Source organism: Hyperoodon ampullatus (genome assembly GCF_949752795.1).
Source record: "Hyperoodon ampullatus genome assembly, chromosome: 5".
NCBI classification, from domain to species: domain Eukaryota; kingdom Metazoa; phylum Chordata; class Mammalia; order Artiodactyla; family Ziphiidae; genus Hyperoodon; species Hyperoodon ampullatus.
In genome coordinates, this window is record NC_136918.1 from 50889728 (window position 1) to 50905936 (window position 16209).

At 35.5% G+C, this 16209-nt stretch overlaps 1 protein-coding gene across 1 annotated transcript; it reads right to left on the reverse strand.

The window, feature by feature from the left end:
* Positions 1 to 6483: 6483 nt before the first annotated feature.
* ZNF639 (zinc finger protein 639) lies at positions 6484 to 13956 on the reverse strand (the record flags this gene model as incomplete). The annotated part of the gene is made up of 4 exons (XM_079705353.1): positions 6484 to 7687; positions 7834 to 7968; positions 12736 to 12846; positions 13899 to 13956. The coding sequence occupies 4 exons, from the start codon at positions 13954 to 13956 to the stop codon at positions 6534 to 6536; spliced, it is 1458 nt and encodes a 485-aa protein (XP_079561479.1). The 3' UTR covers positions 6484 to 6533.
* Positions 13957 to 16209: the final 2253 nt, after the last annotated feature.

Below are 16209 nucleotides of genomic sequence, written 5' to 3' on the forward strand. Positions count from 1 at the left end.
ATGTAGGAAAACAGTTTGTGAACAAGATGTAGAAAGCACAGCCTGTGAGGTAAAATGTGATGGATCTATCTACATTAGATCTTCCCCCCTCCCTTCCTCCCTCCCTCCTCTCTCTCTCTCTCTTCCTTTTCTTTCTCTTTTTTTTTCTTTCCTTCCTTCCTTCCTCCCTCACCATGCAGCATGTGGGATCTTAGTTCCCTGACCAGGGATTGAACCTGTGCCCCCTGCATTGAGAGCATAGAGTCTTAACCATTGGACTGCCAGAGAAGTCCCAATGTAAAGATTTCTGTTCAACAAAAGACATAAGTAACAGATGGATGGCAATCTGGGAATCTAGTTTTTGCTGTGTATATCATCAACTAAGAACCAATATCTAAAATTTTTAAAGAACTTCTGAAAATTAACCAGAGAACCCAATAGAAATGTGAACACAGGGGAATTCCTTGGCAGTCCAGCCGTTAGGACTCAGCACTTTCACTGCCGTGGGCCCGGTCCAATCCCTGCCCTGGAAACCAAGATCCTGCAAGCTATGGAGAGGCACTTCACAAAATGAGAAACCAAAATATCTCATAAGCATATTAAGATATTTTCAATCTTGTTAGTAATCAAATAATGCAAATTCAAACAATAGTAACATACTACTTTATGACCCTCAGATTTACCAAAACCTAAAAGTTGTATAAAATTTTCGATAAGGATGTAGGGAAACATGATCAGCTGATGGGTGTGTAAACTTGAGCCATTCTGGATAATATTTTGGAGGTATTTAATGACAAGCATACAAAAATATATATATACACAAAGTCCACCCCCCTCAGAAAAAAGAGAACAAAACCCCCAAATACCTTAATACAAGAATGTTTATGGTAGCATTATCTACAAAGTGAATACTTAGAAACACAGAAGGCACTCAACTTCATATTTAACTGAATTCGAGTTCAGAAAGGTGACAGAGTTTCCTGCCCTATTGGTAAATTTCTTTGAGGACAAGAACCATAGTTTATCTTTGTATCCCTGTGCATATGGCTTGATAGGAGATATTCCATAGCTGTTTGTTAAACTGACTAGTAGTGAAATAGAAGTTTTTAAGGAGCTGCAAGAAAAATTTGGTAACAATCACATCCATTGTCCTTGGTTAGTCACACAATTTATGGTTAGCAAACAGGGACTAGAAAACAAAGTCACATGCCATGGTCCAGTACTCTCTATTACATTATTTTCTCTCTTCAATTGTCTGGTAAGACATTCCATGGAAAAAACAGGGCACATTTTCACTTTTTCTATAGAAAATTCTTTGAAGAGTGGTAGAGAGTAATAAAGTCCTGTTTATTCTAGCTTAAAAAGAATTTGTCTAATGATGTTAGAGAACCATTTTTCTAAGCTATAAACAAGAAATTTAGATCAGAATTTTGTATTCTCAAACTTCAGTCATTCATGTTTCACCTGCTCAATTTTTTCCATGTCCATGTATCATTATTTATTTCACGCTTTTTCCTTAACTGCTTGCTTAAAAAAAAAAAAAAAAGTTCTGTCCTAAGTAAAAATATTCATGAATCAGATTTGATGTTACATTTTACAACATATAATTTACAACCATGAAAATAAAACTATGTACTATATATAATTATTTTTATATGTTGTGCGCTTTATGAGTCTGTATTAGATGATTTCTGAGGTTCCTCCTAAACTAACATTCTGTCATTTTGTGTTAGTTTCTCTACTTCAGCAATTTAGTTGTTCACTAAAGAACACTGGATCAGTGCCACAAGGCACTTAACCATAATCTTGTAACCATAAAGAAAGAAGTGCCATGAGGGAATTTCCTGGCGGTCCAGTGGTTAGGACTTGGTGCTTTTACTCCGTGGCCTGTGCTCAATCCCTGGTTGGGGAACTAAGATTCCGCAAGAGCTGCGCAGCCTCCTCCCTGCCCCGCCCCCCCAAAAAGTGCCATGATATTCTGCTTTTTAAAACTCCAGAATAGACGCATTAAAATTTCTAAATTCAGCACTGCTGTTAGACAGAAATTTATAAAACATTTACAGGGTGTAGAAGCGAGTGATGTGGTGGGTATATGGTATGAAAGGATTAAGTTATTTTAAATACAGTTTGGAGAATACAGAGAAGGAAGAATTAAAGAAAACAAATCCACTCTCACCTTGCTAATTGGGAAATTTTTAATCTTTTGAGACTTTCTGAAAGTCCAAATGAGGTGAGGAAGAGTTGCACAGAGGAGGGTAATCAGTCATAGAATATAGTTCGAGCAATATGTTTTTTAAAAAAACATAATTCTATAGCAGAGAAGTGGTAACCCTAAATAAAACGTGCAGGGTAGGCAAGAAAAGAGAATTCAATAGTCTCAGATTTCAGCCAACTAAAACCCAAAACATCATGGTAAATAGTCTTTAGGCAGAGGATCAAAAAACAAAAGACAAAACCAAAAAAACCACTACCCACCAGAAATTACATTTCCGTGTTATGATTCCAACTCCTAATCTCAGCTTATTCTGAAGAATAAGGGCAAAAGTATCAATGATTTCAACTGTAATGTTTTTCAGTAGTGGACACTATCTGGATAAGATATTAAAAAACTAGAAAACATTTTTTATTCAAAACATACTTTTCATTAAATTTTTCAATGTGTAATTCATTCAGCTCAATATTTTTAGCAAGAAAAAAATTATCCAGGTCATATTTGTTTGCCTATTTAAAACTCAAAATAAACAACAAACTTAAAGGTTGTAACAACAAAAATTCCCCTAAAAAAGTATCGAGTCATCCCTTTTAAAGTATGGGATTAAGACTAGTAGATGACACAATATTCCTATTTAGCAATGTGAGAAAATTGTTTTTACAATGAAGAAATTACTTTTCATAAATGTGATTTATTTTGGGTTCAGGTAGTTACCAGTTTAATACCAAGGTTACTAAGGAGAATGAACTTAACAAGGAAGTTGTGGTGATGCTTTAATATGGAAAAATCTTTATATAGAAAATTATTTTTCAAATCACTAGTACGAAGCAGACTCCAAGCAACTAATAAACTATTAATATTTTTAGTGTTTTAAACTTACAAATTGAGCATATAACTTCATGTAATAAACATGTAAATTACATGTAACAACTTTTAGCTTTGTGAATTTACATTTTACACCATAAATGTACATACACATTTTTTCTCTTAGATTTGACTGTTGTCTTAAGAGCTTAATTTATGGAAAGCTAAACCAATATAAGATATATTTGTAAATCCATAAACTAAATGCCATGAATAATTCTTGTACTCTATCTTCAGTCATCAGAACTTGAGTTACAAAGGAATATATATTCAAAAGTTCATTTTTAATTTATAGGGATGAGACTGTTAATCATAGGGTAAAACTGACTAGCCAGATTTGCTTCTCTGTTAGGATTTACAGTTAAACTATTTATTTTCAATTAAAAAGTATTGATTCTTTTAAGTCAATCTGCTTCTCAAGAGGATTGTGGCTATTTGATATGTATTTTTTTCTTTTGGCTGTGCCGCACGTCTTGGGGCATCTTTGTTCCCCGACCAGGGATCTCACTCGTGCCCCCTGCCACGGACGCATGGAGTCCTCACCATTGGACCGCCAGGGAATTCCCATGGCTATTTGATTTTTATTAGCTTTTTCAAATTTATGTCACTTATAGTGCCTTTAAGTCATGAAAATTCCATCAAAAATTAATCACAGTAGTTTGGGGAGTATATTAACATGCTTGTAAAAGGTAAGACTGGAAGAACAAGCTGAGTAAGATTAACTGTAAACTGCCAGGAATTAAGTAATTCAATGCTTTGAAAATCAGATATAAAAACTAGGAATAGTGTTAGTTTATTGGGGGAAAACGAAACGCTACTGGCTACACCTGCCAATAATTCAGCTATCACCTAACAGGCTACAGACCCTGTGAAACAGAGAAACTGGTTAATACGTGATGACACACACTCAGAGGAATAAGAAAGGTGATTTAAAATGGTAAAATTGGCAAATTCACAAGCAGGAAATTTACAAGCTTTTGAGTACCACACAATCATTTTCAAATAACATGAACTGCAAAGTGAAGATGAAAAAAAAAGATCCATCACTACTGTTCACTACTGCCAAGAATTCTATTGTAGTGCTAATAAACATCACGATCTGTTTTCTCGAGTCACAAAAGAGTACAGTGGAAATGTCTGTTTTTGCGCAGAAAAAATCTAGAAGCAATTAGAAAATTTTCTTTTTAGGTAGGTTTGTTTTTCCAAAGAAGTTCATTTAGCTAAAAATATAGACTTGCTACCTCAGCAATTTATCGTCAGTCATAGGCTTATTTGAAAGCTGAGTCAAAGCAAAAAGGTTTTATTGGACAAACTGTCAGTGAGATGTGGCCTCAAGCTGCAGATTCAGCAAAAAAGCACTAAATTGTATGGTTCTAAAACTCGGATTTAATACCTCTGGAGTAGTTGCATTACAATCTCTAATTTGATTACTAACACCTGATCAAAAGTAAAGCTGTAAAATACACAATTAAAAAAAAAAACCCCAGGCATTATTTATTTAAGGTTTGTTTCCTAAAAATCAAATTCCTGAAGCTGGATGTATATTAAAAAAGTATAGACAGAATTACCAAGAAGGTAGTTGAATGGCTAGGTTACGTAGTTATGAAAAACATCCCAAGGACAAACCTTAGATTTTTATGTAACATGGTGTAATGGAAACATAACTACACTGGAAGCCAAATAACTTGGATTCCACTCCTGTCTGCTATAACTGGTTTTGGGACCCTGGCCTAATAATAACCCTAAGTTTCTGTTTCTATAAGAAACTTAGAAAACTAGAGGGTGTAGACGAGATGGTTTCTAATGTTTTCTTCCTATTTCATTATAATTTTAAATCTTCTAAGAAACATTTACATCAGACAGCTCTACCTGGAATGTGATAATCAGACAGAATGGTAGTTTCTAGCAATACAGGTATGCATATATAACAAAATGGTGGAAATAAAAATGATTGGTTTTGAAAAACTTGTTGCTGCCACCATTCTCAAAACAGACTCAATTCCCATGGGTCTTGAAGTAAAAAAAAAACACTGTGGGTCATAAATCAGTCTTTTCAACTACATCAATATTTCTGAATGACAATATAGTTAGTGCCAGAGTTTATTATACTTGAGGTCAATAATGCACAAAATGCGATCTCCTTGATACTATAAAAAGCTGTTACTGATTTGTAGTTGTTGTGCCTCTCCCTCACTCCACTCAGTTCATATGTTGAAGTCCTGGGCACCAGTACATCAAAATATGAACTTATTTGGGTATAGTGTCTTTATCAAGTTAAAATGATGTTATCAGGGTGGGCCCTAATCCAATGACTGGCTGGTTCCTTGTAAAAGGGGCAAAGTTGGAAACAGACTTGCACTCAGGGAGAAGACCATGTGAACATGAAGACAGCCACGTACAAGCCAAGGAGAGCAGTGGGGAACAGATCCTTCTCTCACCGCTCTCAGAAGGAATCAACTATGCTAATATTTCAATTTTGAATTTCTAGCCTCTAGAACTGTGAGGCAATAAATTTCTATTGTTTAAGCCACTCAGTTTGTGATAATTTGTTATGGTAGCCACAGGAAACTAATATAGAAGATTGATTTACCACTATCAAAAGTAATCTATACATTTTCATACAGCAACCCCTATCTCCCACATCTTCCTATTTCCATTTTAATACTTCAGGGGGTTTTCTCAGAAAATGATTTGGTATCAGAAGTTTGGGTATGACTTTGCAGTTGCATAACTGAAAATGAAATGTGAACAGATTATAAATAACCTGTTTATTCATTTATAAATGAGTTATGAAATGTTACTTTATTGTTAAACCCCTTACCAGTTTCTCCCCATTTAAAATTATTTAGCACATAGATGGGGTTAAAATAGAGTCAGAATTAAAAAAAGACTGCCAAGAAAACCAGATCTCTCCTTCTTACCATAACGCTGGCCTCCTAGTGTCACTGAAACAATCACACAGATGGGGAGTTCACTGATTGCCTTGGGGATAATAATTGTTGGGGAATGCAAAAGGAGGGTCTGGATCTTATTAATGGGACTATCAGTGGACTTAAGTGCGTATTATGTTGCACTTTAGTTCTGGTAGTACAGTACTTTAACGACTTCATACATGAAAAACTGATCTTGTTTTGAGTTTAAAGAAAAAGTTTACAGCACCTATGTTTACAGAAGGAAAACTATAGTCTAATTTCTTCAGTACATCTGTTTCTTATCGATTTATGAAATCAGAGAACATGCAAGAAATATGACGATAGTCACCAAAAGCGGTTAAAAATACCAACTACAATACACTGAAAATACCACATTTAGGATACAATTATATACTGAAAAAGGTAGCAATGCCAAGAAAAAAAATTTTAAAAGATCTTGTTAAAGACAGTTCTCATAAGTTGTGTTTAAAATCATCCATTTTAACATCTGCAAAAAAGTCAAATTTATTATTTTACATCAACATTATGGAAGTTAAAGAGAACAATCAAGTTGTCTCATGGACTGGAAGGTGACTTATTAATTCCCTTTCATTTACAAACCTCATTAAGCAGTCACTACATTTATGAGGTAAATCAGCCGAATGCTTGAAATCTAGATGAATTTTAAGATCTTCAATCTGTCCTGTTGAATATTCACAATATTGGCATAAATAAATCCCTTCAGATAAATGTGAATTTAAATGTTTGCAATATTCTAGCATACTTGAAAAGCCTTTCCCACAGTCATCACACACATGAGGAAAAATTTTAGTATGTTCAATAGCAACATGCCTGTTAACATTTGTATGAAGTCTACTCCGAAACCCACATACTTGACATACAAAGAAGTTTTTACATTTGTCAAATGTAATTTTGCTTAAGAGGCTGTACTGTCCATGTTCTCCATTGTTATACTTATCACTTAACTCTATTAATTTACATGCATGCTCATTTACCACATGGCTATGCAAGTCTTCTGGATCATTCGTTTCATGTTCACAGAACTGACACAAGTACTGTTCATCACAGCTGTGCTCCTGGAAATGTAGGTAGAGTTCACTGCTTGAGGAGAACTGTACATCACACTGCTCACACCAATAAAGGTGATCACTAAAATGGGTGTCTGCAATGTGCTGGCTGAGGTTCTCAAAAATTACTGTCTTATAATCACAGTATTTACAAATGTAGGGATCCTCTTCATGCAGTTTGGCATGTTCAATCAGGAGCATGTTGGTAGAGAAACTTTCTTTGCATACTCTACAGACATTTGAATCAGTACGCTTATGCTTCAAGATCATATGCTGCTTTAAATCAGAAAAATATTTGCTGTTGAACTCACAAAGTTCACATTTATAGAGGCCACTGCTATTAGCTCTCAGTAAAGGCCATTTCTGCTGGGCAGTCACATTAAAAGCTTGGCTCTTGTCAAGAATTTTGCAAAGTTTAGCTGGTGGCTCTTCATCAGTTTGGTCTTGGAGACTCTCAGAGGAATTGTTTTCTGTCTCTATATCATAATCTTCAGAAATTGCATGCACTTCCGCAGCAATTGGAACATCTTCAGCAGTGTGAACTTCTATAGGGCTCTCCTCTTGAGTTTGCTGGTTGACTGATTCAGGAGAGTCGCACTCTTCATCACAAATTTCAATATCAGCAGATTTTTCTAAGAAATAAAACAAGGCTATTATTATTATTATTACTAAATAAGACCTACTAAATAAGTCACTGACAAAAAGAAATTTATTTTACTTATTATTTTTTCACTGATCTATACAAAATGTGCAAATTCTATTAATTACTTTCCCTTACCTGTAGAAAAGGCAGTGTGATCTAGAATTCTAAGTACAGGACTGGGAACCAGGTAGTTTTGATTTCTGTTTCTGGCCTTGATTCCATCTGTAAATTTTGGCAAGTCATTTGACGTCTCTGTATCAGAATCATCATCTGTGAAAAGGGATTTGGAAAAATATTTATTATTTATATCAAAGCATTAAACATTATTCTAAAACAAAGCACAAATGTTTTAAAATATAATTTAGAATTCCAACAGAACTAAGGACTTAAATTTAGCTATGAAAAGCTTTGTTATCTGCGTACCACAGATACACAGAAAATCTGTCCAAACAAGCAACTACTTTTGTTTCCATGCCCTATTTGGACTAGAATACACATTTTAAAGTTACTTGGGAATTTTAACTTGAAATTACTGAGTTTGAGTAAGTCTTTATTCCCTCAGCTCAGCCCCAATGTTTATTTATTTTTTAACACTTTTATTGGAGTATAATTGCTTTACAATGGTTAGTCTCTGCTGTGTAACAGTGAATTACCTATACATATACATATGTTCCCATATCTCTTCCCTCTTGCGTCACCCTCCCTCCCACCCTCCCTACCCACCCCTCTAGGTGGTCACAAAGCACTGAGCTGATCTCCCTGTGCTATGCGGCTGCTTCCCACTAGCTATCTATTTTACATTTGGTAGTGTATATATGTCCATGCCACTCTCTCACTTTGTCACAGCTTACCCCTCCCCCTCCCCATATCCTCACGTCCCTTCTCTAGTAGGTCTGTGTCTTTATTCCCATCTTGCCCCTAGGTTCTTGATGACCATTTTTTTTTCTTTTTAGAGTCCATATATATGTGTTAGCATATGGTATTTTTCTCTTTCTGACTTACTTCACTCTGTATGACAGACTCTAGGTCCATCCACCTCACTACAAATAACTCTATTTCATTTCTTTTTATGGCTGAGTAATATTCCATTGTATATATGTGCCACATCTTCTTTATCAATTCATCTGTCCATGGACACTTCGGTTGCTTCCATGTCCTGGCTATTGTAAATAGCGCTGCAATGAACATTGGGGTACACGTGCCTATCTATCTATTTATGGCTGCGTTGGGTCTTCGTTGCTGTGCGCGGGTTCTCATTGCGGTGGCTTCTGTTGTTGCGGAGCACGGGCTCTAGGCACGTGGGCTTCAGTAGCTGTGGCTCGAAGCCTCTAGGGCACAGGCTCAGTAGTCGTGGTGCACGGGCTTAGCTGCTCCGCGGCATGTGGGATCTTCCCGGACCAGGGCTCGAACCCATGTCTCCTGCATTGGCAGGTGGATTCTTAACCACTGCGCCACCAGGGATGCCCATGTGCCCTTTTGAATTATGGTTTTCTCACGGTATATGCCCAGTAATGGGATTGCTGGGTCGTATGGTAGTTCTGTTTTTAGTTTTTTAAGGAACCTCCATACTGTTCTCCATAGTGACTGTATCAATTTACATTCCCACCAACAGTGCAAGAGGGTTCCCTTTTGTCCACACCCTCTCCAGCATTTATTGTTTGTACCTTTTTGATGATGGCCATTCTGACTGGTATGAGATGATATCGCATTGTAGTTTTGATTTGCATTTCTCTAATGATTAATAATGTTGAGCATTCTTTCATGTGTTTGTTGGCAATCTGTTTATCTTTGGAGAAATGTCTATTTAGGTCTTCTGCCCATTTTTGGATTGGGTTGTTTTTTTGATATTGAGCTGCTTTTAATTTTTGGAGATTAATCCTTCGTCAGTTGCTTCATTTGCAAATATTTTCTCCCATTCTGAGGGTTGTCTTTTCATCTTGTTTATGGTTTCCTTTGCTGTGCAAAAGCTTTTAAGTTTCACTAGGTCCCATTTGTTTTTGTTTTTATTTCCCTTTCTCTAGGAGGTGGGTCAAAAATGATCATGCTGCGATTTATGTCAGTGTTCTGCCTATGTTTTCCTCTAAGAGTTTGATAGTGTCTAGCCTTACATTTAGGTCTTTAATCCATTTTCAGTTTATTTTTGTGTATGGTGTGAGTGTTCTAATTTCATTCTTTTACATGTAGCTGTCCAGTTTTCCCAGCACCACTTATTGAAGAGGCTGTCTTTTCTCCATTGTATATTCTTGCCTCCTTTATCCAAGATAAGGTGACCATATGTGCGTGGGTTTATCTCTGGGCTTTCTATCCTGTTCCATTGATCTATATTTCTGTTTTTGTGTCAGTACCATACTGTCTTGATTACTGTAGCTTTGTAGTATAGTCTGAAGTCCGGGAGCCTGATTCCTCCAGCTCCATTTTTCTTTCTCAAGATTGCTTTGGCTATTCGGGGTCTTTTGTGTTTTCATGCAAATTGTGAACTTTTTGTTCTAGTTCTGTGAAAAATGCCATTGGTAGTTTGATAGGGATTACATTGAATCTGTAGATTGCTTTGGGTAGTAGAGTCATTTTCACAATGTTGATTCTTCCAATCCAAGATCATGGTATATCTCTCCATCTATTTGTATCATCTTTAATTTCTTTCAGCTGTGTCTTATAGTTTTCTGCATACAGGTCTTTTGTCTCCTTAGGTAGGTTTATTTCTAGGTATTTTATTCTATTTGTTGCAATGGTAAATGGGAGTGTTTTCTTAATTTCACTTTCAGATTTTTCATCATTAGTGTATAGGAATGCAAGAGATTTCTGTGTATTAATTTTGTATCCTGCTACTTTACCAAATTCATTGATTAGCTCTAGTAGTTTTCTGATAGCATCTTTAGGATTCTCTAGGTATAGTATGTCATCTGCAAACAGTGACAGCTTTACTTGTTCTTTTCCAATTTGGATTCCTTTTATTTCTTTTTCTTCTCTGATTGCTGTGGCTAAAACTTCCAAAACTATGTTGAATAATAGTGGTGAGAGTGGGCAACCTTGTCTTATTCCTGATCTTAGTGGAAATGGTTTCAGTTTTTCACCATTGAGGATGATGTTAGCTGTGGGTTTGTCATATATGGCCTTTATTATGTTGAGGTAAGTTCCCTCTATGCCTCCTTTCTCGAGGGTTTTTATCATAAATGGGTGTTGAATTTTGTCAAAAGCTTTCTCTGCATCTATTGAGATGATCATATGATTTTTCTCTTTCAATTTGTTAAAGCTCCAGTGTTTTAAAGTTAACATGGACAAGCTGAAATGCCAGTCAGTAGAGAAAACTGCACTTCAACATCAGGTCTTTCTTAAACAGACTTTATGTTTTAGAAGTTTCAGATTTACAGAAAAAAAAAAAAAAGACAGTACAGAGAATTCCCATATATCCTCCATTCAGTTTCTCCACTCTTAACATCTTACATGAATATTTGTTACAATTAATGACCAATACTGGTAAGTTGTTATTAACTAAAGTCCATACTTCATCCAGATATCCTTGGTTTTTACGTAATATTCTTTTTCTGTTCCAGGATCCCAACCAGGATACATACCATTTAGTTGTCATGTCTCTAGGCTACTGTTAACTGTGGTAGTTTCTCAGACTTCCCTTGTTTTCAAAGACCATGACAATTTTGAGGAGACTGGTAAGGTATTTTGCAGGATGTCCCACTAATGAACTTTGGTTTTTTTTTCATGATTAGACTGGGATTATGGATTATTGGGAGGGAAACACAGAGGCAAACTGTCATTTTTATCATATCATATCAAGAGTACATACTATTAACTTGGTTTATCACTGTTGACGTTGAACTTGATAACCGGGGTACTTATTAGGTTTCTCCAATGTAAAGTCACTCTTTTACTTTCCATACTCTATGCTTGGAATTAAGTCACTAAGTGCAGTCCACACTTAAGGAGTGGAAAGTTATGCTCCACCTCCTTGAGTGAGGATATCTACATAAATAATTTGGAATTCTTCTGTACAGATTTGTTTCCTCTCCCTTAAATCAGCCATTCCTCCAAGAAGCCCTTGTTTCTTTTATTGGAAAATGGTATTAGAAACCAAGGTCTGGGCACTAGATGTGCTCATTGCTACTGGGTTGTCATTTCTGCTAGGCCCCCTCAGCTAACACAGCAAAAAATATGTGCATGTACACTACCATGTATATATAGATATACCCATAAATGTTTCTGTATGTAACCATTTGTGTCTATATTAAGCCAAACATGAGTTAATACTGATGTCTCTGACTCTGCATATTCTTTTCTTAAAATTTATTTATTTTTATTTTTTATTATTTTAAAAAATATTTATTTATTTATTTATTTGGCTGCACTGGGTCTTAGTTGTGGTATGTGGGATCTTTCAGTTGTGGCATGCAGTCTCTTAGTTGCAGCGTGTGGGATCTAGGTTCCTGGCCAGGGATTGAACCCGGGCCCCCTGCACTGGGAGCACGGAGTCTTAACCACTAGTGCCCCAGGGAAATCCCTGCATGTTCTTTAAATAATTTATGTATCTGCACCTATAATAGGAGCTCATGGGAACTGGGAGTTTTGATTATTGCAGAGGAAGAAGAGAACAAATGCAAGTTACTATTCATCTTATGCTCTAGAAAAGAGGAGTCAGTAGAAGATACAAGATTGAAAATGACCAAGTCCTTCACCCTCTGTTCTTTCCTTCCATTAGCCCTCCAGACTGAAAGGTATAGCTGAGTGGAAGAACTGTGTCTAACAGTATTCTTCACCTTTCATCATAAATGGTCCAAACTCTGGGTCATTCCTGCTTTGCCACTGATTCCTAGCTGATTAAAATTGATTTAGGAGGATGTGTTTTTGATTTATATCTCTGAAATAATGTTAAAAATTAAAATTCACTTTCTTACACAAAACTCTTGTTTTCTTAAGTTTAAACACTTGCCCATTTTGAAATCATCACTTTCACCCACATTTTCAAAAAAGAAATGAAAAATTATAAAAGCAACTTAAAGAAAAATATTTTGGAAAATTTAGATATACCTTTGTTGTCAAAATATTTTAAGTCTGGTTGTCTCATAGAACAAACGCTATAACAATGATCAGAAAAAATGCCATTGAATCCATCTGCAATTCTGCTTATTCCAGAGGAATCTGAAAACAAAATTTTAAAAATTTCAAGCATACTGAACATATATACATTTAATGACAGCAATCTCTTTATCCAACTGATATAAAATTTCATAGTATTTGTAATAAAGTATTAATATTTCCCTCAATTCTCAAGGCTTTTATAATTCAGATCTGACATTGACTTTGAGCTTTGAAAGAACCATAAATTATACAATTTAATATATAATACTCTGAAGCACACAAAGATACATTTGCCTTGGTCAGAATCCCACAAAATATAAATATGCAATATACATGTTAATTGCAAAACAAAACAAAACAAAACAAAAACCCAAAAATAACAAACCAAAAAAACCACTGAATTAACTACCAAGAAGATCTGCCATGTACGGTAGGAAAAGCATAACACATAGGGGAAAGTCTGAGGACCAGTTAGGGCTCTGAATATAGCCATTTCAACTCTTGCCTGGGAAGTGCCAGTAAGCAGTAAACCAGGCTTAATTTCCTCAGATATGAAAAATGTGTAGGTTGGGTTGGTTAACACGTATACCTGAGACTGCCCCAAGTATATGAATGTGGGTTGCATTTGTTACAGATGGCCAAAGACATCTTATTTGCCAAGACAGCAGAGCCAACCTCAAAGAAAGGATCTAAAATTACACAATCAAAAAGAAATTCATATTTCTGAAAATAATGTACAAGATAAAGTATTTTCCCAATGATGCAAAACATCTTCCACCAAGGTTATTGCTGTGCCTTAAGCACAAGCTTGGGAATCACACAGGCAAATATCCATTATGCTGTACAAGTATGTAACTTTGGATATCTAATTTTAAATATCTATAAACCATGAAGCTGTGAGGAATAAACAATGTCTGTAAAGTTCTGATGTGTGCCTAGCACATGGCAGACATTGAGAAATATATATTCAGATAATTTATTTAAAGTTTACTCTTACCTAAAAGTTGACCCAGATATTTAACTCTTATCAGATCATTTATGAGAAAATCATGGAAACACAATAGCATGGGAATACATGGCCTAACTTTTAAATAATGTAATCACACACTGACCTGAATAACGAGAAGGGTGTAAAGTCTTCCTTTTTCTTTTTTTAGGATATTCATTCATATCTCTTTAATCTAAAAATGGAAAAATTTAACAAATATATCACAACTGTTAATATTGTTATAAAATTTTCTTCTAACCAAGTAATTTATTGGCAATAGGAAGTATGTGTGCCACATGAAAATCCACCTCATAAGAGAAATGTTAAACAACGCTTCTGCTTACATTTTGGATTTATTTTTCTGATCAAGTTTAAAGGCAGGACACCAAGTTCTGTTTTCTTTCTTACTGAAGTCGAGAACTCCTTTTCAAATGTGGATGTAATTGTGAAAAATGGATAATAACATAAGCCTTATGCTTAAATTATTTTTTATAGAAGACAAATTGTGCATATGGCACCAAATTAAGAGTTTTACAGGTTCATTTCTTACAGTTAGGAATATTTTGATGAAGTTTTGAAGCCACGGGTAGATACATTCCCTCAAAAAAATACTGTCACAAATCTGTATCGATGCCCTGGCTTCAGGGGAAAAAAAAAACAACTCATTGTATAGAAGCTCAGAATATAATTTTCAAGAAAAAAATCCTTTTCTGACTTATGAGGTCACATTCAACATTCTGTCGAGAACAAAAGAGTATGGCAGCCACTGAATGATTAAATTCCGACAGACTGTTATAGAATTGACTAATTAGTTTTACTACATCCCACTTACTTGGTATAATTCTTAATACTGGAGTGAGGAAAAATGAATTACAGGAAGTTTTCACAGATGGTAAAAAAAAATGCCTGTAGAGAAAAACATGACAAAAGTCATATGAGCAAATATATAGTTCATTTCTGAGACTCAAGAATACAATGGTGGGCTTCCCTGGTGGTACGATGGTTAAGAATCTGCCTGCCAATGCAGGGGACATGGGTTCGAGCCCTGGTCTGGGAAGATACCACATGCTGTGGAGAGACTAAACCCATGTGCCACAACTACTGAGCCTGTGCTTAGAGCCCTTGAGCCATAACTACTGAGCCCGCGTGCCACAACTGCTGAAGCCTGTGAGCCTAGAGCCCATGCTCCGCAACGAGAAGGAGAAGCCCACACACTGCAACAAAGAGTAGCCCCCACTCGCTGCAACTAGAAAAAGCCTGTGTGCAACAACAAAGACCAAACGCAGCCCAAATAAATAAATAATTAAATAAAGTTAAAAAAAAAAAAAAAAAAGAATATAATGGTACCAGATCTTAGTCAACTAGAAAGCTATACAGAATTATTAACTCAAGTACAATATTCTTTTGAACATACTGTATTAAGTACTAAAACTTGTATAAATCTATAAATATGTGACTATATGTAAATGTGTCACGTTTCGTTGAAATGAATTTACCTTCTAAAGCTATAGTTGTATCTTAACACCAAAATAGGAATATAAATCTCATTAATTTATTTAGCCACAGTGAAAGCCAATATAATGCAAGCCAACTCCAAATTAGACTTTAAACTGTTTAAATCCTTATAGATTATTTAATAAAGTATAATAATGATCATTTGAGCACCAATTACGTACCATGCTGTGTACATTATTTTATTTAACCCTACGATTTGCAAAATCCACAACACTCTCAAAATCGCTATTCTTTACCCTTTGTTACTGATGAGGAAACTGAGGCATAAATTTAAGTCAGGGGAATACTTAATAAGTGACAGGGCTGGGATTTGAACAAAGATCTGATTTTGAAGACCATGCTTTCAATCCCTTTATTTTAGTTGTGGAAACAAATAGGGAGATAAAGTGATCACCCCAATTCAAGTAATAGATCAGTGTCAGAATCAGAACTGCCTACTCCATTTCAGATTAGTGTTCTTCCCACTGTAGCACTGGGAAAGTAAGGAATGTCAGAAAAAAAAAATGCATTGTGAAGTCTTCTCCACCAGCTTATAAACTGCTTTTCTTATCACCACGGTGATATACTATATAGCAGGTAGAACTTGGCATCATTACTAAGACCATCTCATTTCTAGTGGTAAGGAACTTGAGGTGAACATACTATTTTTGCTGCTTCACTAAGTTCTGGGTATATCAGCACTACACATGCTGTTATACTATACTTATAGTGCTGCTGAGTTTATGCAAATTTTCCTTCTTTTATTTGATCTTCACAACAATCCTGTGAAGTACATAGAAGGGCTACTATCAAATCCACTCCAATTTTACTGATGAGGAAACAAACTCAGGGAAAGTCAAGTCAACAAAGTAGCAGAACCAGAGATGAAAAAGCATGTCTTCTGACTTCTGGGTTTTGAACAACTGTGTGAGTAAATCTTC